The 24,769-nt window shown below is 30.3% G+C and overlaps 4 protein-coding genes across 8 annotated transcripts in view; 2 read left to right on the top strand and 2 right to left on the bottom strand.

The window, feature by feature from the left end:
- The first annotated feature begins 3,497 nt into the window (after positions 1-3,497).
- LOC100573930 lies at positions 3,498-11,773 on the top strand. Of its 2 annotated transcripts, XM_029486684.1 has the most exons (6): positions 3,498-5,286; positions 6,666-6,818; positions 8,971-9,174; positions 10,643-10,756; positions 11,203-11,342; positions 11,437-11,773. In XM_029486684.1, the coding sequence occupies exons 2-6, from the start codon at positions 6,771-6,773 to the stop codon at positions 11,750-11,752; spliced, it is 822 nt and encodes a 273-aa protein (XP_029342544.1). In that variant the 5' UTR covers positions 3,498-5,286; positions 6,666-6,770; the 3' UTR covers positions 11,753-11,773. The 2 variants fall into 2 exon arrangements, with proteins under 2 accessions (XP_029342544.1, XP_029342543.1); XM_029486683.1 differs by lacking the exon at positions 3,498-5,286 and having other exon boundaries at positions 6,556-6,818.
- On the bottom strand, positions 11,701-17,864 carry LOC100167517 (KAT8 regulatory NSL complex subunit 3). 2 transcript variants are annotated; one of them, XM_008188715.3, is made up of 14 exons: positions 17,576-17,864; positions 17,384-17,496; positions 17,158-17,310; positions 16,647-16,911; positions 16,440-16,586; positions 16,226-16,364; positions 15,620-15,789; positions 14,889-15,037; positions 14,666-14,813; positions 13,748-13,865; positions 13,362-13,586; positions 12,863-12,967; positions 12,405-12,766; positions 11,701-12,231 (listed from the first exon to the last, which is right to left on the bottom strand). In XM_008188715.3, the coding sequence occupies exons 1-14, from the start codon at positions 17,645-17,647 to the stop codon at positions 11,911-11,913; spliced, it is 2,487 nt and encodes an 828-aa protein (XP_008186937.1). In that variant the 5' UTR covers positions 17,648-17,864; the 3' UTR covers positions 11,701-11,910. The 2 variants fall into 2 exon arrangements, with proteins under 2 accessions (XP_008186937.1, XP_008186938.1); XM_008188716.3 differs by having other exon boundaries at positions 13,362-13,574.
- A 912-nt stretch (positions 17,865-18,776) lies between these two features.
- Positions 18,777-24,769, top strand: part of LOC100169326 (probable tRNA (guanine(26)-N(2))-dimethyltransferase) — a 9,766-nt gene continuing 3,773 nt past the window's right edge. Inside the window, exons 1-4 of one of the 3 annotated variants that reach the window (XM_001947194.5) lie at positions 18,777-18,821; positions 21,844-21,973; positions 22,447-22,582; positions 22,689-22,876. In XM_001947194.5, coding sequence (XP_001947229.3) covers positions 21,861-21,973; positions 22,447-22,582; positions 22,689-22,876 — 437 coding nt within the window. In that variant the 5' untranslated portion in view covers positions 18,777-18,821; positions 21,844-21,860. Of the gene's footprint in view, positions 18,903-21,517; positions 21,743-21,843; positions 21,974-22,446; positions 22,583-22,688; positions 22,877-24,769 lie in introns of those variants that run through there. The other 2 variants (XM_029486682.1, XM_003247119.4) reach the window with 2 other exon arrangements.
- LOC100164201 (mitochondrial import inner membrane translocase subunit TIM50-C) lies at positions 19,640-21,350 on the bottom strand. Its single transcript, XM_001943010.4, has one exon. It carries the CDS (start codon positions 21,029-21,031, stop codon positions 19,913-19,915), a length of 1,119 nt encoding a protein of 372 aa, XP_001943045.1. The 5' UTR covers positions 21,032-21,350; the 3' UTR covers positions 19,640-19,912.

The following is a 24,769-nucleotide window of genomic DNA, read 5'->3' as shown; positions in this document are numbered from 1 at the left end:
GATATCGCTTGATATAGCTTGCTGATAACGGTGGCGTGTAACGCAACTATCTGATATCGTCGCTGATCAGCTTCACGTCCATGGTCAGGCTGTCCGAGACTAAAGACGTTCGCCGCCATACAGGACCGGCGTAGGAACTTGGTCCGAGTTCAAACGCTGCTGACGGATGAGAAAGAGGAGGGGGAGGAGGAGGTTATAAGGAGGCTTATGAGTAACAAGTGTATATACATATACTAGAACGAATCGAGTACCTGTATAACATTTTTATGACTTGCTAAGACGTTAATTACATAATATTATATAAGTAATATTATCTATAAGACTATCTATAAACTTACAATATGGCAAATTGATTTTAAGTCATTATATGCACAGTAAATAGTTGGTGTCCTTAATAGATATCTCACTCATTTAAAAGTTAAAATTCACCAGCCTCTTACTGAGTTATAATAAAGTCACTGAAGTCAAACTATTTTATAACATGCAGAAAAACAAAGAATCACTGCTAAAAGGCGTTACACGATGTATTCGGTTTTTATTTTGCCATCTCTTTATTGGGTACGTAACTAATCGCATGAACTAGTGAACTACCTACCTATACAATATAATCATGTGCTGGCACTCGTGATAAATAAGTTTCGTGTCCAAAACACATAGGTGGGTACTCGAAATTACGCCTCAGCCAGAATCTGATATTTGAGTGCTTTGACTTACATGAACTATTCATCCAAATTTATCAGATTGTGTGGGCACTGATTTTCTAAAAAAATTGAGTAAATATTTTGATTTCGGGAAACCAGGGTCACGTCTACTGCTGCACCTCGGATGGTAAAAATATTATACTCTGTTCAATCTAAGAGTGAACCGATTTCGCGCATACGCAGACTGAGCCGCCGAACAGTTCCTGACCCCCCGCGATGGCTATGCGTTCTGTGATTGGCGGACAGTCATCGCCGGCCGTCGTTAAAACTCTCACCGATGTCCGGATTGTGATGGGAATGCGCGGAAAAAACGTGTTTTGTTCAGCCGAGTGGTTCACTCTTGGATGGAATAGAGTATAGTTTAGGTGATATGACCTATAGCTTACAACTTTCAAATTTTGGTCACAATTAAGTTCTAATACATTCTGACGCTGACGAACCTTATATTTTAATTACATAGTTACATAATATCATAATATGGAAATATTTTAATATATTTAATATTATGATATATCTATTTTACGTATTGCATGCTATTTAATGTCTATTATTTATTATTCTGTATATTGTTCAAATCTAAACTCCATTATCCGTTAAATTCGTTCGATATATATTATGTACTTACGTTAACATAATGTCTAATGTACGTGTATACTGTATATTATAATATTGATATTTCATATTTTTGAACTACAAATTGTTGATACCTATTCATATTTATATATGAATACATATAAATATATATTCCTATTTATATTTATCGTATTGCGTGTTGCCAATTTCTTCGAATAAACATTACATACCTAGGTGTGCATACAACAAAGTTTCTATATAATCTTTTAAATAATAAATGCCAAACTTAGCCGTAGCCCCCCAAAAAACCTAGGACATACAATTTTAAAAGGCTGTATTGCAATGGTCTGTTTGCCTTTAATATATTCAGCCTCCCCCCCCCAAGTCAAAAGTTTAAATTGCGCCTATGATGCCTATAGCGAGCGTGATACGTATTTTATTTCGTTTCATTTATGTCAAAGTGGAGTATGACTTAATGCTTCAGTATATTATCTATCTATTTGAGTGCAAATCAAATGTATCTGTAGCCTGTGCTAATAAGTAATTATATCTATGTACAATAAGTGCATAATACACATTAATGCATGTACCTATGAATAATTACAGCAAAAACCCTGCAAAAAAAATGTGTGGATTGTTTTGATTAATTATTAGTGTTATTTTTATTATGGCTATCAATATTTATTTTGTTATTTAATTTCAATCAGAGCAATGCTGTTTTCAGTGTTGTGAGGATTACCTAATAACTATCACGTGATTTGCTTGATGTGCTGATTGCGATTTGCAGGGCTTTCCCTATGGTAGGGCGAATGGGGCCCCACGCTTGAACTAAATACTAATAGTCTCATACTTTTTGAGTTTTCGACACAATATTAAACCAAGCATTAAACATATATACCCAATATTCACATAACTAATTTTTAACTGTGCTTTTCTAGATAATATCTAAGACATGTTTTTAAGTTATTATGATTATTCGATATTTACAAAATTACAACCATTATTATTTATTAGATTATTCGGTGTTCAAATATTATTTTGATTGCATTGGCAATAATATTTATTTAGAGAACACCATAATTCATAAGTCAATACTTATCACTGTTATAAAGATAATTTTAAAATGTGTTATTGCAAAAATTTGCAATTTTAAAATCCTCATAATTTGCTTTAAAATGTTATCAAAGAACAAAATGGATCCAAATCCTAGATATCAGATGACTTGCCAGTGGCATCATAAGTATGTGTGACTATAGTATATATATATATGTCATCAAGGATTGGTCTTGGGCCGAGATGATGATTGGTCACAAACTTATAGCCAAAAACAATTTGACTATGCTAAAATTATTTGTATAGTTATAAATATTTAAGAATCTATATATTAGTCATTAGTAGAGCTATGATTTAATGCAAAAAGTAAATAAAACATTTTAATTGGCAGAAAGTATTAAAAATATCAAAAACATAAATTAAATTAAAAAATGACATAAAAAAAGGAAATAAAAAAAATACAATGCATGCCTTCAAAATAAATGTCAATGTTTTAATACTTATTAAAATCGTTGACATATTATGTTGGGACTGTGTGGATATAGTGTTGGTAGTTTTGGACTCTGAAATCAGTGAAATCAAAACAAATAAAATAAATATTAGGAAGCCATCATTGGTACCTATCTAGAATTTTCATATCATTTAACAAATATTGAAATTAAGCGGACTATGCCTTAATTAATTAACTATTTTTTTAAATCAAACAAAACGTATTTAATTAATTTTAGCTATATCAGGGGGCCAAAGGCGTTTTGTTCCATTTATCATTGCGACATGCGTGCACAATTTATACAACCCCACTCTGCGGGTGATAAATGTGTGATGCTTCGACTTGTCAGAACTCAGAGTCTAAACTTCTTCGTATTATGATTTATATGTCAGTCTGTTCTAATTAACTTGATTTAACTCCATAACTCCAGATGTCGGCTATTATCTGAAACTCTGTTTCAGTTTCTTATTTGAGTAAGTCTTAAGTCGTTCGACACGCGTAAGACATAGGGCTTGTAATATTTGTATACACTGTTTGTTGTATAAGTGTATCGTATATTATATAATAATATAGTGCCGCAGCTCGCAAGTAATTATATTATTAGAGCCTGATAAGTGATAAACCTCACTTTTACATACCTACGAATAAAAATCATTTTGAAATACACATATTTTAAAAATATCTATAAATAATATAAAACGTATGTGAATATGTTTTGATTATGATGCGTTTTAGAAAAAATGTGTATTAAAAAATAAAGAGTTTCCAACAATTCCAGTAAAAAAATGTATCATTAAAAGTGTTGTATACGACTGACGACTGTACGAGCTAGCTAGTATAATATTGTACCTAGTCAAAAACTGAAAAACATTCATGTAAATTCGTTACAGAACTGCCAATCCCACCCCTTTAAGATGTGGTCTAGGTCAAGTCACATACAAAAGCATTCGTTAGTGTGTACGATGAGCTGATAGCTTATGAAATTAAAATAGACTTTGCTGTCAGTCAGAGTACTTTTATACCGGATGTAGGGGGCGAGGGTGATCCGGGGCCCATGCCCCGGGCGCTAATCATAGAGGGGCGCAAATTTCAAATTTTAAACGCATAAAGCATATAGCATAGGGGCGCTGATATTATATTGTGTCCTGGGTAACATCATTTGTAGATCCGGTACTGCTTATAAGAAAGCCCGGAATGCAGCAGAGACGGATCTGCTGCCGAGATCTGAGCCCCTCCACGCCACTCACATCGACACTACTTGTACACTTTATAAATTTTTGCTGAAACTAAACCGTCATTGTTCACTGTTGAAAATCGTGTTCAAGACTATTTATTGAAAAACCACCAATATCCGGATCGCTGGCAGCCCGCATGAGGCAACAATACTCTATAATATATGTTGTGAAAATTATCCAAAACTCATGAGATATTCCACGCTAGTGGAGTTGATTCGTAAACGAAAATAACGTTTCCTACATGGCTACATAAACGAAATAAAAAAATACATTTTGCCATAATGGCCACGCGCTGTACACTTGTCATACACTATTATAATACCTACTCACTCGTTAACATTCAAAACGGTCTTTAAGTCGATATCAAACGTTTATTTTTATTGCCGCGCAGACGAACACTTTTTTTTTGAGATTCCATAAATCATAATGCACGATAAATATTGGTGAACACTAAATTTTAATCACGCACTCCAATTTTCACGACGCATATTAGGTATTATGACGTGTTTCATTCTATTGATTAAAACTATCTTAATTTTGATTTTCTACTCCGGGCCCGAGAGGAGGATTTATATAGATATATAATATACGGTGTCTGCTGCGCAAAACTATAATATATTAATCATTTTAATATTACCATACATCGCATTGTAACAGGAACGCAGATATTGTCTGGGACCCGCGATGCTGGACCGGACGATGAGCGCTAACAAGCTGTGCGGTAACGTGGCACAGACGCATTTCACGATCCAGACAGCGGTCGCCTACCTGGCGTCTCTGTTGTTCAAACGAAAGCAATCGCTGATCGTTTACGGGGCCGCCGAAAGGTGTGAAAAAAGAAAATTTTACACCGTACCATAACATAGTGTATCATATATACTCTATAGTATTGTACAGTGTATTCGACGATAGAGGTAACACGAACAGTTCCAACGCGTGACTTTGAATTTGATTCGGGGTCTTTTTTTACAGGACTATTGTTATCGTTTTGAATTTTGAAATTTTCAATCGCGCCACTATTTTATAGATAATAATTGCAGCTACGGCCTATTGACTTGTGTATAATTTATTTTATTTATGTTCAAGGATAAATGACTATTACAACTATTTCGTGAACTTGGGCGTGCAGAACTGCAAATTGCTCACCGAGGATTTCCTTCAGTCGAGTTCCAACAATCAGCTATCGCTGGATATCGTATCCGTACTGGCTACACCGCCAAACACCAACACTGGGGTAAGGTCGTCATTCGTCCATTATATTTTACTATAGATTGTGCGCAAAGTGCTGGAAGTATAGGGCTTGACGTAGCACAAAATGGAAAATGGTACTGTAATTATTATTTTATTTTGAGATTTTGAGCATTCGATGGAGTTGTATGTCCCGTTCGACAAGTCATTAGGTGGAGAAATTAGGTTATTCATTAATTTGCCGAACCAAACAATTTTTTCCTTGAAACCTAAATTGCTTTCTTCGATATAAATATTATAGAAACATCTATTAGGTATATTATCCTCAGGACTATTGCGCATAGCAGTTAATGTCCAAACATAAAATATTGTTTTACGAGGTGTTGCATGTAGATGACGAGGTTCAGCGGCCAATCATTTTTATCAATTAAAAAATAATTATAGTTATACTAAAAAATACTGATAAATCTAAAATTATTATGACTCAACTTCAAGGCCTCAGCAAAGGTGTACTTTTAACTTTCTTGAAGGAAAAATGAACGAAATCCCAATGTAACATTTTTTAAGAAAAAAAAATAACAAAACATGTACAATCAATGTCCACAGCTTAATTATGAAATGTTATCAATTTCAATAAATGTATAAAAAGATGTTTTTGTTTTAAAAAAAAATACAGATCAACCTATTATTTTCTAATTAAAAGTAGTAATAATAATAATAATAATAGTAAGAGCAAATATTAGCAAAGGCATTTGTATATTTGGAGAGCATATTATTTATTAGTCTCATATATCACACTGCGACCAAAGTCTGCGCACGCCAATGATGGCGGCTATCACATGGCCAAGGTGTATTTTAAAGAGGACGCCATAACATTTTCAAAATATTTTGCCTATTTTCAAGCTATTTATAGGCATAAGAAATGTTCAGCTTTAATTTAATTATTGCCAATAAAAAATTTTTCGCTCGGTTAAAAACTTGAAAATGTACAATAAAAAGTTCCTCATAAGTTATTTTTATAGTAGTTGAAAAAAAAAATTTATGAGCATTTAATGTTAAATGATAAAATGTTGACAAAATCAAACAAAATTTCGAAAATATGCAAATTACTTTTTAGTTAAAAATGTATAAAATGTTCTATTTTGATAGGTAAGAATTGAAGATTTAAAACAATTTTTCTCATTATGGAACTGCAACCCAAAATCTAAAAAATATACAACAGTTTTTTTTATAGATATTTTAAGTTCAAACAAAGAATGTTATTCACAATTATTTTGTTGACTATAATTGACTATGTATATAGGTATTATAATATATAATAGGATACCTATGGACTTTTGAGAGACACTTTCGACTAGCAATTTTTTATAATACATAAAATGTACAATACAGTGACTAAGTATGAAAAATCATATGCGTTTGCAGGTCACGGATCCCGTTCAATTGGTGTGTTCGAAAGGTGGAGACCTTACGTTACTCAGGGCTGTGGCGTCGTTGGACTACACCGAGGAGTCGTCGGACATACCTTGCATGTTGGACCAGAGAGACACTCTACGGATGGCCATGTCTAAACCTCAGGTGTATATTTAGATTATAATATATTATTATTTTAATTTCAGCTCATTAAAATTTTAATTTTTTATATTTTGGGCATAATAAATGCCTACGTATATACCTACTGAAGCTGTAACCTATAGCCGGGTCAGTGGAAGTTATTTAGTTGTTCGTAGTACTTCGGTATTTATATAGAGTAGTGTATAGTATATTATTGCATTATTATTTTTATGGGGCTATGGAAATAGAATGGTGTAATAAAATTATAAGCTAATTATATATATACCTAGGTCAGGGGCGTCTCAGGTCAATTCCATGGAGGGGGTGGACGAAAAAAAATTAGTCTTGAATACCGCTTTTAACAATTAACAAAATGTATAAAATTGTTTATCTATTAGAAAAACAGAACATCGCACGACTCACGGGGCGGGGGCGATCGCTCCTACCCTAAAGGACGTGTCTGACCTATATAATAGTAGGTATACCTATGGCATACATATAAATATACAATTACGCAATCCAACTCTGCAGGCTTAGCCAAACTCACGAAGGCTCGAACAATAACAAAATCCAAATCTTTCAATCAACATTTTTCCATTGAATTACTAAAGCAACCTTTTATGTATGCACACTCTTCACAAAGATCTCTCACTTCCAACAGTGCAAAATATAAAAAAAACTTTCTATAAACGTCTCAAATCAAAATTTATACCTTCATAATCATCGCAGTCCTTATATCTATGTATGACCCATCCGTTCGTACTATTCTAGAATTTTTAGGTGTCCCCGAAAGATAACTGAAACGTAAATGGAGCCATGAGTCACAACCTATACTCCGGCCCACGAGAGTCCATACGTAAACCGCGCATTCATATAGTAATACGTGACGTCTGTTTTCTCCCACCATGATGCCATTCCCACTATTCGGCAACGTGCCGATGCGCAGTGACGGACGCGTTCTAACATATGGACTCTCGTGGGCCGGAGTATAGTTGAATGAATAAATACCACGTCAATAGTTCGATATATTTTTCCCATCAAGCCTCATTGACTATCTCTCTACAGCTTAACTCACTCCACTCACTATAACTTTCGCTTATTGTAAAAATGATTTATTATATTTAACGCCAAACGCAATTAAAAAATTACAACATATACTTAGAATATATAGATTATAATTATAATATTAGTTAACTAGGCGTGAACAGCATAGAGTACCTACATAAATTAAAAAACAGACAAAGGACTAAGCAATGGTCAAGACAAAATATTATTAGCAGTATGTCATTATAGCGTAGATGATTGAAACCGTAGACTGTAGAATGGTATGGAATATAAAACTAAATGGCCCAGAAGTTCAGGGTCATCTAAATTTGAAGGTTTAGGAGCAGTGCCGATTTTAGGGGGGGCTGGGTACAACTATCCCGGGCACCAGTATTTTAGGGGCGCCAAAATGTTGTGGCCAGAAATATGTTTACTTGTGAATTATTAAAATTGTATAATTTTAATTATTTTAATAACAGTATTATATATATTATATATAGTATAATATTGGTATTATATGCTGTTTGGCATTTTTTTAATTAATATTAATTTGCATAGTTTTATATAATTTTATTTTATTTATTCATGAAATACCTACAACCTACTTAAATATGTTTAAAAAAAACAACTTATATGATGAATTATAAGCAAGGTTTAGGTGACATAAATTCAAATGTATCTTTGCGGAGAGAGGATCAAGCAATTACTTAACAATATTTTTAAAAAAAGCACACATTGTAAAATAAATATTATTTTCTATGCTCAGAATCTAAAAGGTTAATGAGGATCTATCTTCCATATTTTCAATGGGTAGGCCCGTTAGGGGGAAGCAATTTTTTTTAACGGGAGCTTAGGGGGCGCCAATTTTTTTTTTGCACCGGGGCGCAGCACTGTTTAGGAGTGCTGCAGTTAAGGAGTTATTATTTTTTCAGAAATCGTAATTAAATGACTCTTGTTTCAGATGAGTTGCAACCCAAGCAAAAAATAAATTTAATTCATATTACCGATTGCGAAATGTATATTTATAATAATAATAACAATAATAAAAAAATATATAATCTATATGACTATATACTTATACCAGTTATATGAGGCCGTATACGTATCTATTACAATATGCTGTATGTGATAGGTGCAAATCGTAGTGTACGAAACACATTCCCGGTTGGAGTTGGAAAACGGTGGTATGGTTAGGGCAGTGGTCGAAGAGATGAACGGATGGGCGTACGAGAAGCACAACATGGACAATTATTCATCGGTGAGCGCCGACGATAGCAACAAATTCAGCACTTCTGTTGAGACACCCTGGCGGCCGGCGGTTTTCCATCCGGTTCAGGTTTGTGAGCGTCATAAATTATAGTATGTAAATATATAATAATATAATATGGTGAGAAATTGAGTATAAAGTGAGAATATGGAATGTTGTAAAAATTTGAACTTCATACCTACACTCATAAAAAAACATTGTGGATTTCCGCTTAACTTTTTTTTTGATTTCCAGTAATAACAAATTACATTTTCAAGTTTGTGGACCGAGCTAAATTGTTTTTATTGACATTAATTTAAAAAAAAAATATATAGGTAATCGAAAATTTCATATGCCTTTAAACCTATAAACATCCGGAGGAATCAATAAAACCCCATTTAACCAATATACTTAGCTACCTATTCTTGTTTTTTTAAACCGTATTTTTCTAAAAATTCTACTTTATTTTAAAAAATATCATTAACAGTATATAATATATATACTATTATAATAGCTAAAATATTTACATATTTTTATTTCGTGTAGTAGCTTATGATTATTTAAATGCTTACAGATTTTATTTTATACATTTATAACTAAAAATGTAGTTATAAATTTATAATACTAAGTACCTACCTATTCACTTCTACAAATTTACAAACTACATTGTTGACAAACTGTAAGTTCAACATTTGGAAATCATTCATTTTTTTTTTATATTTTCACCAATAGACTTTTCCTTTTTAGCAATATCTATTAGATATATTATTATATTTATAACCTTTCTCAGACGTAGTAAGTAGTAACACCTAATAGAGTATAGAACATAGGTACTTAATGAAACCGCCCATAATAAGTAAAAAAAATTTCAAAGTTCAAATTCAACTTTTATTTTTGGCAAAAATGTTGAAAATATTTCTATACCTACTTCTAAAAATTACATGAAAGTTAAGAACCATGTTTAATTGTCCAGAACAGACATTTTTTTCGGAAAAAGATAAATGAATAATTTTCTTAAATTAAGGACTAGAAAGGTACGCTTTTCCTGCAGCGTATAGCGTCAATTATATACCGAGCAGGACATAATATAAGCGGCCTCTATAATAATATGTATACCTACCTACGCGACGTTATTACACCGTGCTCTCACACTGTTTGACACTGAAATGAAACGCAAGGGCGCCCGCTGAAATTTTCACCGGGGGGGGGGGGGGCTAGGTTCATATTATACATACATAATATACAAACATTGGAAAAAAGCAGGAGGGGGCCATGCTCCCCCCTTTTTGGCGTCTTTAGTGGAACGGTACCTTAAGGATTTTATTTACAAATGCCTACATACATATTACTTATAGTACGCTATACTTTAAAATACTGTAAAGTTAGTTTTATTTTTAAGGTGTGAATACTAAAAAATGTATTACTTATCCGACAGCTAGTGCATTCTAGTAAAGAAAAAACTTCACGATCGGTGTATAATACAACTAAAGGTTTTAGAAACATAAAAAAGTTTTTTTTTTTTAAATCACATTCGCGTGTGTTCATAATTTATATTAAGATTCCTGACAAGGATCGGTTTGAAACAATGATACTGTATCCAGATAAATCAATTGAGAATATGGAGAAGAATCATGTTACTGGAAGCCTTTATTTGGCGGCCGTCAAAAGGGTGGTGAGTAGTATACACAGTAGGTACTTAACTACTATTCAAGATGCAACCAATGTTTTTCGTTCGACATTTTAGTTGTTGTTCATAAATAAGAATAAATATAGATATAATATACATACCTAGCTATTAATTTTAAATAGGTAATTATTAATTATTATAGTTTCAAAGGGATGACACATTAATTATTTTGTGGTTTTTATTTAAACTCAAAATAAGAAAAATTGAATAGGTAAATTGTATGTTACTTATAAATACAAGCTGTTATTTTTGAAGTTGAATCATTATTAATTAGTAATTACTAATTACAATACATTTTACAAATTAATATTGTGCTGAGAGTTTGTAAGCTTAAGAAGCTGGTAGAAGTGTATTTCTAATAGTAGGGCAGGCATGTATGAAGAGAACTGGACGAATACCTACTGTATAAAACTATATTGTTTGTTTCCAAGGAACTGATGACTTTTGATGCAAACCATTTGATACGAATGGCTGAGCAAAGAGGACTATTCGGCAAGCCTGTGAAGGGGCGCAAACAAAAGATCCCCAGTCCCATTATATTGTTGTCTCTGACCAATAGCGATGAACCCAGGTAACACCGATGATTGATGAGTAATAAAAAACAATCAACGAACACTTGTCGTTTTAATAAATTGTATAAATGTGTATAAACGTATTTATTTTAGAGTGATGTTGAAATTTGAGCAAATGCACGTTTTGGTGCCTACACATGCATTTCTACAACGTTGTGCCAACAGAATACTACAATGTCCTCGTTTTGGTAAACCTTATGACAACACATCCATACCTACCCGTTGGTGGAGAATAAGCGTACACCATGTAATCAGAGCATTGAGGAAACCTTTTTTTGCATGGACCAAAGTGCAAATGGTTAGATTTGGAAAACGTACAAATAGAATACCACTAAGATTGAAAAAAGTCACTACATCTTTCCAACCGCAAAAAACAAAACGGATTTATTTGTGTTCATATATATGTTAGTGACGTATAGTATAATTAATATAATACATCAATAATATGTAATATTATATATTAAAAACATAAATATAAATATTTTATTAACTAACTTGCTTTTGTTAACAGCAACTTGTGAAGGTTGTGTGTGCGCATCTTCATCACTTTAGTCTTAAAATTTGATATTATATAATTTTCTTAAACTTTTGTGTGGTGGCCATTGTTTTAATTTTATTCAAATGTATTTGTTGTCCAGTAGCACTTTTGAGAATTTTAATATTACTGTCTTGTATGTGACGGATCGAGACAGTTTTTGGTACAACCCTAGAATTTATTCCTCCTTCAATTCTTCTGATTTTATTCGCTGACATGGGTAATCTGTTCACAAATTGAATGTTTCCTGAATTTTGACTGGGTACAGAGAATGTTTGGTAACCACAGGGTACTAGGCCTTTTGGTGCTTTATTTACTACTAGCTTGACTTTGGAAGGTGAGTCATATGCAACCTGTAAAATTGAAAAATTGTATAATTTATAAAATATAAAAATTATATGTTTATATGTTCTTCAGAGATAACAATGGTATTTTATATCATGTATATTTTTAAGAGCACATTACATGGTTATTTAGAACATTTCAGCTCAAGTTTTGTGATGTAATTACTAATTATTATACATACCTGTTTGATATTTAGACGTTCGGGAACCGTAGTTCTCGAAATGGTAGGACATAAGACATCAAAATCTTCATCGTCTTCTACAGGTTCTTCTTTGACAACCACTTTCCGTTCATTTAATTCATTTAAATTTCCAATGAAATAGGAACTGTTATCAACACTATGCTTTACTTCTTCTTCTTCTTCTTGGGGTTCATCTGCAAAGACTATTGGCATGTCCAATATTTGATCAGGTGTGATTTCTTCCATAACAGGAGCAGCAGTTTGATTATGTAGCGACTGGAAATTTGAACTGCATACTACGATATTCTTTTGTTCTGGTGTGAACATTACAGGTGAACCATTCATAGATGTTAAAGATGAAGCTATGGTATTTTAGAGAAAAATAGATCATTAGTGGATGAGAATATAATATACACATAACTCAACATTATAAGTATTAGTATTGAGCTGGAACATACTTGTTTGAGAAACATTGAAATTGAAATTGTCTTGTTCCTGTAACAATTCTGCTAGAGTAGAAAACTTTTGATTTCCTAATTTTGGTATAAACATTTCTTCTTGTTCTAAAAAAATAAATAAATTTAAATAATATTAAGAACACTAAACTCTTCATTTTTTTGTAAAAATGATCAATATGACCTTGACTTGAGTATCTGTTTAATAATTATTCCTATTGCAATTATAGAAGTACACAACAAATTAATATTGTTGGGGGTTCATCATAAAAAAAAATAAATACTTAAAATAATTTTGGTAGTTTTTAATGTTTATGAATACGGTTAAATACTTTCAATGTTGTAAATGCGGGGGGGGAGGAGCATTGAATCCCCTGTATTCCCCATGTTTACAGTCCAGGGATAACCACATTTTAACAAATGAAAATATGTCCACATGGAAAGTTATAAAAAGTAAAATTTGTGGTTACTGGGTAATGTTATATTTTCTAAAATAACTTACGAATACTATTTATGGTTGAGTCAGTATTTTCACACTGAAGATAATATTCTTGTTTAAGAGAACTTGAAGGAGGAGGCATAAGTTCTTCATCTTTTACTTTAGACGCCAAAGAAGAATTTGGTGTTTTGATAATCTTGCGATTTGCTGTTTGTCTCTTTGTAGTTTGTTTATTGGCAGGAACCATAGATTTTTGGTTTCCTTTGTTGGGGCGTGCTAAAGGTTTGTCTATTTTAAAATAAAATGTATCTACTTTTAGAAGTTCTAATTTGATATTTAAAGAAAAAAAATTCCAAGTTAAATATAAAGACAACATGCAAGTTAGTAAATAGAGTGTTATGTAAAATACAGTGGGTTTAATAGTATTAAAAAAAGTTATAATGTCTTACTATTAGGTTTCTTTTTGGAGAACACAGGTTTTTTAAAATCTGTATTTTCAACATCAGGTTTACGAATTATTTTTGGAGAAGGTTCCAAAATGTCTTTTAAGAAATTTCCTATTTCTTCCTGTAAACAAATGTTCACTATAAATATTTGTTTAAAGTTCATTAATAAGAAGACGCCATATCTGCATGTGTCACCTCTGTCTTATAAAATAATATACAACATACCAAATTTGTGTTAAATAGAACCAATTTAGCGTTGTAAGCTTTATTATTAGTGATATGATCTATAATTTGCTGAACTAAAATTTGATATGTATTACATATGCAAGACAAAAACAACAAGAGCTGGTATGGCATCTTTTTAATGCCGTGTCCTACATGAATCCGACAAAAGTGATGAAAAAAATCAGTTTGTATTTCGTCACATTGGTCGCATTGTATTGCGACAGAACAGCATAATCAGAATAGTAATCGTCGGACTAGCCGGATTTATGTAGGACAAGGCGTCAGAGGACACTACACCCACATGTGTTGTCTCCGTCTAACAAATATAAGACATACCAAAAACTATTTTGCGCTGGTAAGAACTACTCAGGCTGTAGTCTAAGCTAAGCAACCACATTATCACACTCAAAGAGGAGAACATTTACTATGGAACGGTGTTTTTATTTTTTCGAAATCGGTACAAAAAAGTTATTCAAGTTTGAAAAACTCAAAAATAAAGAATTTTTTTCATATTTGTGATATCGAAGAATTAAAAACAACGTTGCACAGCAATGTTGCTCTCTTTCTAGTGTGAAAATTTGGTTGCTGAGTGGTTTTTACCCGCGAAAACAATTTTTGCTATGTTTTACATTTTTAAAACGGAGACAACACATGCTGGTGTAGCGTCTTCTTAATAGTGACAAGTTTAAATTATACCAAAACACATCTGTCAACAAGTTTTTGAGTAACTGCCTCTCTCATCTTAGTAGTATGGTTCATGACCAATTCATCATTTGCTCCACCAACTAGTATATGATTAGTCTTACATTTCAGCTTTACTCTTAATTCTTCCATATCCAAAACCCTATTAAATTTTAGGAACTTGCTATTAAGAATAATTTGTTTTTAATGTACAGATAAAAAAAAAGTAACAACATACGGTGAAAATATGCTAAGCTGGCCGGTCACAAAAACTGTAGGACATTCAAGACCCAAAATACAATCACCATCATAACCTCTTTTTACCTCAGTTGAATTAACAATGAATCCAATACATACTAATCCTTCAACTTTTTCTAAAACAGCTACCTAAAAAACATAAACAAATACATATAGATTAATATTTATTACAATAATTGTATACATGTGTTATTACAAATTAAAAACTTGTATTTATATTAATTTTATACTGCATTTATAACACATTAACACAATATTTTATTTTAATACAATTTATAAATTATATAAACGTATTATTATTAATATCATGTAAAGACTGAGGATTTAGATTAAAATATAAGATTGAATAAAAATCACCTTTCAGCTCAAGTTTAAATCAATAAATAATAAAAGAATTCATAGTAAAGTCTATATCAACTATCTATGCTCTACGTGGTCGCATAAAACTTTTAACTAATTGTTTATTTTTTTCAACTAGTTGGTTTGTCTTCAATTCCAATTGTCTATACTAGTAACCTACTAACCTTTTCTTTTTGATCCTTTAAAGTTTTAACTCTTGCATTATTTTAAATTTGTCCTATAGGTATAAGAGTTATGGGGATACCTATAGTATACTCATAGTAGTATATTAATATTTATTATTTAGTTTTTACTATTATAATTTGTAAAATGTTATATTGGTGAAAATATGAATTAACAAAATATATTTACTTGACATGCTATAGCAGCACTGACTCCAACACCAGCCAGGATAATAGGCCTGCTGGGATCTTCAGCTCGCACTGATACAACTTTACTTCTCGTAGCATCTACCATGGCTTCTAAACTGGTTTCTATATCTAATTCTTCTTCGCGAGAGTACTCTTCATAATCCCATGGTACTAAAATAAACAGACACGAGACACATATTAACTTGATTAAAAAATAATTAATATATATTATGTACAAGGCAATACCATTCAATTTTTATGATTCAAAAAAACTAATAAATTTTTATGGTTATAAATAGGCACTTATAATACTTCAGTGTTATCAACATTTTTTTCAGGCAATCTATTTAAATACTTCGAAACATTTTTAAATTATATAAATAATAAACAATAAAGATGGAAGATTTTTATGAGTACATTTAGGAAATAATATGAAACAATATGTAGTGGAAATGGAGTTGTAAAACGAGTCTGGCAAGATAGGACCCTAAAACATACCCGATATAGTGTAATAATGACTTAAATACAATATAATATGTTTCTGATTGAAAAAATGAGTGTACGAGTATTAAATGTATATCATTCAATGTGTAAAAGTTTTATTTACCTTTTGCTGCTAAAGCAACATCTAATTCTGCTAAATATGATAGGGCATTCATCCAATCATAAGTCCTTGTATTTGGTTGTGTACAATACCCAGGAAAGTCTGGTACTAATATTATAACAGGATTTTTTGGTAATTTTAGCTAAAATATTTTTGTGTTACTTTATTTAATTGAATATAAATTATCATATGAAATTTAAGCATTTATTATACTTACGGGTGGGTAAGTTATCAACATATAGTTAAAAGGATCAACAGGTTCATCTAGATTAATTGATTTTGATTTAATTTCTTCTTTAGAACGTCCTAATGTATTTGCTGATATCATATCATTTACAAATGATGGAGCAATTTGTTTCAATTTCTATTAAAAAAATATCACACAGTAAGTAAAACAGAAAAAAATATGTAATTATTTAAATACCTCTAATATATCGATGTAGGATGCAAGATAGTCATCTGGTAAATTAGATATGAATAGTCCATGCAACCATTGCGACAATGATATGTCCCAGTGAGTGTAATTAGTTAATAGATGGTGCATTTCAGCCACTGATTTTTCAGTACATATGATTTTTTGAACATACTCTTGTACTGTACCTTCATACGTTAATCTTGATAAACGATTTGCGTATAAAATAGATAGAGCTCTATCAAACAAAGTCCGTTCAAGTTTATTCCACCGTTGTCTATAACAAATAATAATGTTAATTAACATATTATTTGTATTAGGTCCAATTAAGTTGATTCCTGCCACTAATATCCAGGCAATATCAAATGTTTTCACAATTTCTAACATTTCTTGGATGATGTCATTCAAGTATCACATTCAGTTATACAAGTCAATTTTTAATTGTATTTACAATCAAGCAGTTCAAAAATATGTATTTAGTGACTCAGGATTGTTATAATGATATTGAAAGTTGCAAACATACTTGTTAATATTATCTTCCCACATTTCAGGGTCTCTAGGTAATTTTGAATTTCTATACGATTCTATTGATTTAGCTTCAACATCAGGTCTATATGTTAACAACTTCACATCTTTGTCAATAGTTTCAATGTCAACGTCATCAGTAGAAACTTCACTAAAAAGAAAAAATAACCGTGCCAAGTTAGTTGGATTATTCACAATATGGTACAATAGTGCATTAGGTTTACTTTTGAACAGATCTGTGTATAAATAATGTTTGAATCGTAGAACACAAATTGTCTTGCTGATATTCTGATGACGAATAACTGTGTTCGGTTAATGTTGTATTTTGTTGATATTTCTACGCATTCACATACAACAATCATTTAATTATTCATTCATGAACACATTTTTTTTTTTTTTACGGGATAGGTACATACTTTTCTTTGGGATATGTGCTCTAGGTACGACGTGAAATCTGATTTTAGTTCGGAGTCTACATCGGAATCCATTTTGGACGCTGTTCAGTCAAGAGTCTAATAACAAAAGCTTATAACTAAATACATTTAACAGTATTGTTTAATACCAATATTATTGTGTTAATAAAAAAAATATGTAAACAATATCTTATCAAAAGTCAAAACAACATGAAATAATATAAAATAAAAAATGGAAAAATTTAGACTGTTGAAGATAAAATTTCGTTACACCACCACCGTGGAATATGGATAAACATAACAGAAAAGATGCTTGTACTTGGAGAGATAAATTTGATGTAATCATGGTTAAATTGTTCTGTGGTTAAAGCGAAATAAATAAATACGCGTGGATTTCATGGAGTAAACAATAAATTAAATTTATTTTTCGAATGAACCGCCCAATTTTGAATTATGAATGATATGATTTTATGATACATCACAGTTTAATACATAGAATAGTATTTAATACTTACAGTAGTTCATACTAACCCTAATTCTCAATCGCTTAAGTGCTACGAATTTAAGTGTCACATTAATATCAACCCGTAAAATGCCAATCCTTAGTTATTAGTTTTTGGGGGTTTCAGCCCACTTATAAGTCTCAAAAGTTTTTTTATTACTCTAAGGTTCACACTTACCGTTATCAGTTATCAGTTTATCACTTTTAAGGTGATCTGACCCCACTACCACAGTCTGACTTCACCGCCTTGATTTTTTTATTCAGATTTCAGAGATTTTTCGAAATTAAATTTTTATTGGTTTAATTTTTAATCTTTAAAGTTCAAACTCTTGAAGACGTATTAACGTTTTTATTTTATTTACGAAAAACAAATTCAGCATGTACAATAACAATATTGTATAATATTAATAAATATTTTTCATAGATAAATGTATAATAAAACTTACAAATTAACTAAATAATACAATAATTTTTAAATTTACTTCACAATTTCTTAAATTTTTCAATGCAAAAACTGTTATAATGACAAACTAGGATAATTTAATTGAAGGTTCATGGAATTTTTATTTATTTATTTTATGCATTTATCTATAATATAATATTTTGAATTTATAATGTTTATTATTGGATTAAGAATTTAAAATATTTATTTTTTTTTATAAAAAGACTAGTAATTTTATATAAACATGAAATTTAATCAAATACAAATTTTAATAAAACGATATCCAATATTATATTATAACACACGTAAGTTGATAATAAAGCCTTGTACCTATTATTTTAAAAATTTTAATATTAAACCAATAACAAATGAGTCAAATTCTTTAGGTATGTATTTGCAAACCATATGTTACTAATTTAATTAACATCCATCCATAATGCTTTCTTTTTAATGCCTTTTAAATTAAGTTTTAAGTAAATGAAAATTTGTGTAGTTTTACATGACTATTGACCCTTAACAGTATATATTATATTACACATACACAATAATGTGTAAATATTATGGCTGATGAAGCAGTAATATTATATTTCAATTTTCTATATAAATTTCTTCCCTTTTATTTTCAGCAAAGTTCTAAAAAGCTTGTACAATACTTAAACACAGTATACTCCTTGTAGTTAGTACATGCATATGTATAAAATATATTATAAGCTCATAACAATTGTCATTATAATATAGTTATAGGCTACAAGTAATCTTTAAACATTTACCATACTGAATTGTACACAAACATTTATAAATTAATTTTTTAAACATTAGGTTAGGTATCTAGTACCCACTTATATTTTGTACACTGTATAGACTAGACATTATTAGCAATAATTAGTCTTTTCTTTAAAATGTTGTAAAAAATGTCATTCTTTGATACAAAAATTAAAATGTAACTGAACAACATCTTTCATAATATTTATAATCGTGGCATTTATCTTACGTTATTGTATAGAGTTGAATATACTCAACTATATACCTACTATCACAAATTTATTGTGTGTTATTGATTCACCATAAATTACTATGCAGTCCCATTGTTTTTTAATTGATAGAAATTATTAACCAAGTGAAATAAATATTTAGATCTATATTCAACAAAGGTATTTTCTAGGAAAGTACAAAATTATTTGAATCATTACAACTTATGATTTTATTAACTAAATATTCCTAATAGACTATTCGGTATTCTCAATAGTTTTGCTACTAAGCATGAACAGGTGACTTCTTGAATTAAAAAAAATAATAACAAAGTAAATAATAGTCGAGCAGTATTAATATCTACTACCTACTTTATTATTGGTATAAAAAAAAAACAAAGATAAAAATATGTTATAACAGTTGAAATTTATTTTCCATACAGATATTTATCTTTCCACGAGCCTCTCGCCTTATTTATTGGAAGCGTGCCTGATATTTGTTTTTGTTCTTCTTGCATTTCTAATAATTTTCTTTGGTTTTCTTTAAAAACTTCAAGTGGGTGGTCGAACTGTTTATAATATGACAGTACTTCTCTTACATCATTCACTTCACTAGTTGAAACTACATTTAAAAACTCGGCCAATTGAATCAACTGTTGATCACCATCTTCACCTGTCCATCTGGGTATTACTAAAGCATTTTCCCTTTGTAATTTAACTGAATCAACATTCCAATCAACCATAATCACTCTAGATAAATCACGGTTAATACGGTCAATATTCTTTACATGATGTCCATCGATATAGTCAGTTGCATTCTTAACAAGTCTATACATAATTACATTATTTTTATCCAAACTGTCTAAAATTGGGTAAACATTAAATCCATTTGAAGCTGTGAATACAACTATTTCATAATTTTGAGATACTTGCTCAAGGAAACGATCAACATTTGGCCTCTTTTTGAATCTCCATCCGGTCGCATATGTCCACTCTGGGTGAACGAGCAGATCTGTCATTTCTATAATTAATGTGTATGGTGGTTGGATATACGGATATGGCAACGGATCAGGCAATAGCTTTTCGTAAGAAGGCGCTCGCATCGATTCAAAAAAATCTCTGACTGCCAATCTTCCGCGATTAAACAGACGCACTGGATATGTATCTTTTTCATCTTCGTCTTTTTTGTAGTAATTGTCATCCATTAGAACATAAAGACCAGAGCCAAGAACCATCAGTAATGACGCACCTATGAAGAAGAACCCTATTTTTAAGTTTTTTATCGCTTTTTCTTTTTCCTTACGTCTTTCATCTTTATCCTCGCCAAATATATCTAACGGATCGAGCGCACGTGTCGTTCCCGATGTTTCAGCAGGTTTTTTTTCAGTCAGTGAACTGTACAATTTCTTGTTTAGCAACGACGCAAATGACGGTTGTACGTACGAGATCAGTTTGAATGTATTGCGCTCGCATTTGCAACACGCAGCTGTCTTGCTCAAAATAGTTGTGTTGTATAGTCGGAGTCCTCGGAATAAAAACTGTGCCATTTTTATGGTGTTGTGTAAAATGTCAAACCTTAGGCATAATATTATAATAGAACAATACTAGACATTACAACATACACATCACCGAATCTAGAGTTGAACACTGAACTCCAAAGTCACCAAAAAACCATGATACAACTACGTTAACTAACAATCGTCAAGTGACGTGCCAACATGTCGCGCGGACGACTGCTAAGACGCTAAGTTACTATGACATAAGAAACTATAGACTATTGAGTATTACAGACACCGTCCAGTCACACAACTAATAAAATAATATATTAAATTACCATATTATAATAGCAGATAGCCGATGCCGATAGGTGGGTAGAAAAATTATTTCAGATAAGAAAAATAAAAACATACCGGTGGACATAACCTCAATTGACATCGATGGTATCATGTGGGGATATATATCCGACGTGATTCCAAGCACGTATAATATAATATTATCCGTAATTCCTATCAAAACTATAATATTATTATATAGTTTTATTAAATCTTCGGCTCTAAAAATTATTAATTACGACTCGCATTGTATGTTCATTATTTAATATTAAAAAAAAATTCTTATTATTAGTGCCCAATTAAGGCATTGGGCGACCAAAATTTGTAAATTCTTTATTTCTGTTAATTATTAATGATGAAATTGATACTTTGACAATTAATACCTATATATTATTAATATAACTTCCTATTTGACATTTAAACGAGGTATAAATTCATTAATATTATGATATGAATATTTTTTATTATTGCTTGTACATGTTGTCACTTATTAGTTATTGATACTAATTGTAATACTTATTATTTAGGTTACTGCCTTTTCGGCATGGAGTCTTCATCCGAGTTTACGGAAATAAGGGAAGGGAAAGCAAAAATTCGGGTCCCTAGCTCTAGCAAAGTGTTTTATAATCCTGTGCAAGAGTTCAATAGAGATTTAAGGTAAAACTGTAAAAATTACCTATATTATGTAATACCTAGTAAAAAATACTATGAATGTTAATTTAAACACTTAATATTAACGATATTAACACTTATAAAGCTTAAATATTGTTGAGGTATTCAATCATGTAACCTCTTAAATAGATTTGAAATATCTTTAAAAATTAGCTGATGTTTATTTTTTAAATTTATTGTTGATTTACAAAAAAAATGTATTTAGTTAAATAATTTAAAAGGTTTTTTACAGCATAAATAAGTAAGACAAATATTTTTAGAAAAAAAATTGTTATTTTTTTATTATTTATTATAATAAAATGTAGCTGTAATAAAGTTTTAATAAGTTAACAAATTACTTGAATCCCCTTTATTTATTTAATAAATTATAAACAATTAAATTGTTTATCTAAAAATGAACACTTTGTTAAGATATTTTTTATAGTTTGCACAAGTAATAATGATTTGGTATATTTCAGTATTGCCGTTCTTTCAGTATTTTCTGAAATCCATCACAGTGAAAAACTAAAAACCAGAAAAAGACAAAGATCCCCCAATGAGAATAATACAATAGAAATTGAACCTGTGAAACTAGAAATTGGAACACAAACTGAAGTTGGTTGGATGTATTATGTTTAATTTTTTTATAAATTATATTAAATTTATTTACCTAATCAAAACATTTGAATATAATATAGAAAATTTTTTTTTTTCTTTGTAGTCAGGCTTAGAAATATTAGAAGCATTAGCGGCAACTGGTTTACGAGCTATTAGATATGCTCTTGAAGTTCCAGGAGTTAAACAAATATATGCTAACGATATATCAAAAACAGCTGTACAAATAATGAATCAAAATATTGAAGAAAATAATGTTAACAATTTAGTTACATCTACTCTTTATGATGCTGCGTAAGTTTTATTTCACAAACCATTAATATTCAAATATATTTATATTAAGATAAATAAATAAGTTACCTTATAGATAATCAGGGTTTAAAATAATATTTTTACATACAATATTATAAATTTTAAAAAACTTCTGAAATTAACTTTTTATTCCATTTTAAAATTATAACGTTTTTAGGTATAATTGCAGTTTAGCTACCATGCGATTTTTTCAATTTTTGTTTTTGAAACATATGTATTTCAACGAGTTAAGAACGATGGTGCAAAAATAAATTTGCGCAAATGATTAGTTTTGAAGTTATAGACTTGCGAAGTTAACTATTTTTGGTGTTTTACTCATGCGCGCAACGCTTTATTTTAACGCTCTTATATAACAAATTTTTAAATTATTTTATAATTATTTTATGTTAACTGCGTAATCACTGCCCATATACTATGACATAACTTACCCTATAACCTACTTAAGGTGGTGTTGCATAGCAAGTCGGGGGATATTTTCGATTTGCGGAGCGGAGCGACGGCGCCGAGGAACGCAGCGACGAGTGCTGCTAGCTGTGTAATCACTGCCCACATTATAATAGCGTTAAAATAGTGATTTAATAAAAATATATTCTTAATCTAACAATATTATGAAATAATTTGTAACCATAATATTTTTTTTATTTTTAGTAATTAATCATTTTATTTAATTTAATTCTAAAAATTCTAATTTTAATTTTTAATTCTAATTCTAAATTAATTTTAATTTATGTTCTTAGTATAATTCAAATTCATTATCTGGATTTTTAATTCTAATTCTAAATTAATTTTAATTTATGTTTATAGCATAATTCAAATTCACTATCTGGATCTGATTCATCTGACGCTTGATTATCTAAAATATAATATTCATAGGTAATCAATTCCGTCTAGCGTATAAACGTAAAATCGCAAACATCGCAAATGTATAACTTCAAAACTAATCATTTCCGAAAATGTATTTTTGCACCATCGTTCTAAACTCGTCGAATTACATATTTGATGGTTAGAAGGTAAAAGAAGTAAGCGCCACTTTTTTCAAAATCGATGTTTTTGCATATTGTTGTAAACGTCATTATTATACATCGATTTATCGAACCTAAACATCGCTATCATTTGTATTCATCCGAGAATCAATGTTTTAATATGTGGGCGTAAACGGCATAGAATTGGTGGGAATGAAAAAACTGGGTGTAAGCGTCAACTAAAAGATGTAAACGGCATTAAAGGAAACCTGATAAAATGTAAGCGTCATTGTTGACGGTTACGTCAATTTATCATTTTTGTTAGTGGTTTTGTCAGCACAAATAAGTCATGTTTATTTACCAAAAAGAGTCATGAAGTTATGTTTAAAGTTAAAACTTATATTTGTTAATTGTTATTATTACTAATCATTAACTAAATTTGTTATTATTTTGAGAAAATTATTTCTCTAGTTATTATTATTTTTATATACCTAACAGAGTTTGTTTATTGTCATGTTTTAAATTGCAATAACATTTTAATTCTTACTTAAAAAGAAATAAGTAATGATTGCAATACATATTTATAATTTTAATAAAACATAAAAACTAAATAATACAAATTAATTATAATAATAGAAGATAGAAAGCTTATTTTACTTCGACACCAGAACTTGGTGCATTATATTGTTAATTATTAAAATAAACATAGGTTTGATTAGGTACCTAGAAGAAAATTGTTCAAAAATAAATTGGATCTCAGGTAAATATTTGGCTAATATTCAGTTTCAATAATTTGCTAAGTGCCTATATTGTACTTAAGTGTATTTTTATATTTGTATGCAGATTTTATTAAATATAATTATAAATTAATTATTTTCACATAATAATAATTTTAAATCTTAAGCTTATATTT

This window comes from Acyrthosiphon pisum, chromosome A1, assembly GCF_005508785.2.
Source record: "Acyrthosiphon pisum isolate AL4f chromosome A1, pea_aphid_22Mar2018_4r6ur, whole genome shotgun sequence".
NCBI classification, from domain to species: domain Eukaryota; kingdom Metazoa; phylum Arthropoda; class Insecta; order Hemiptera; family Aphididae; genus Acyrthosiphon; species Acyrthosiphon pisum.
The sequence above is the reverse complement of the archived record's forward strand: the minus strand, read 5'-3'. Positions and strand labels throughout refer to the sequence as shown.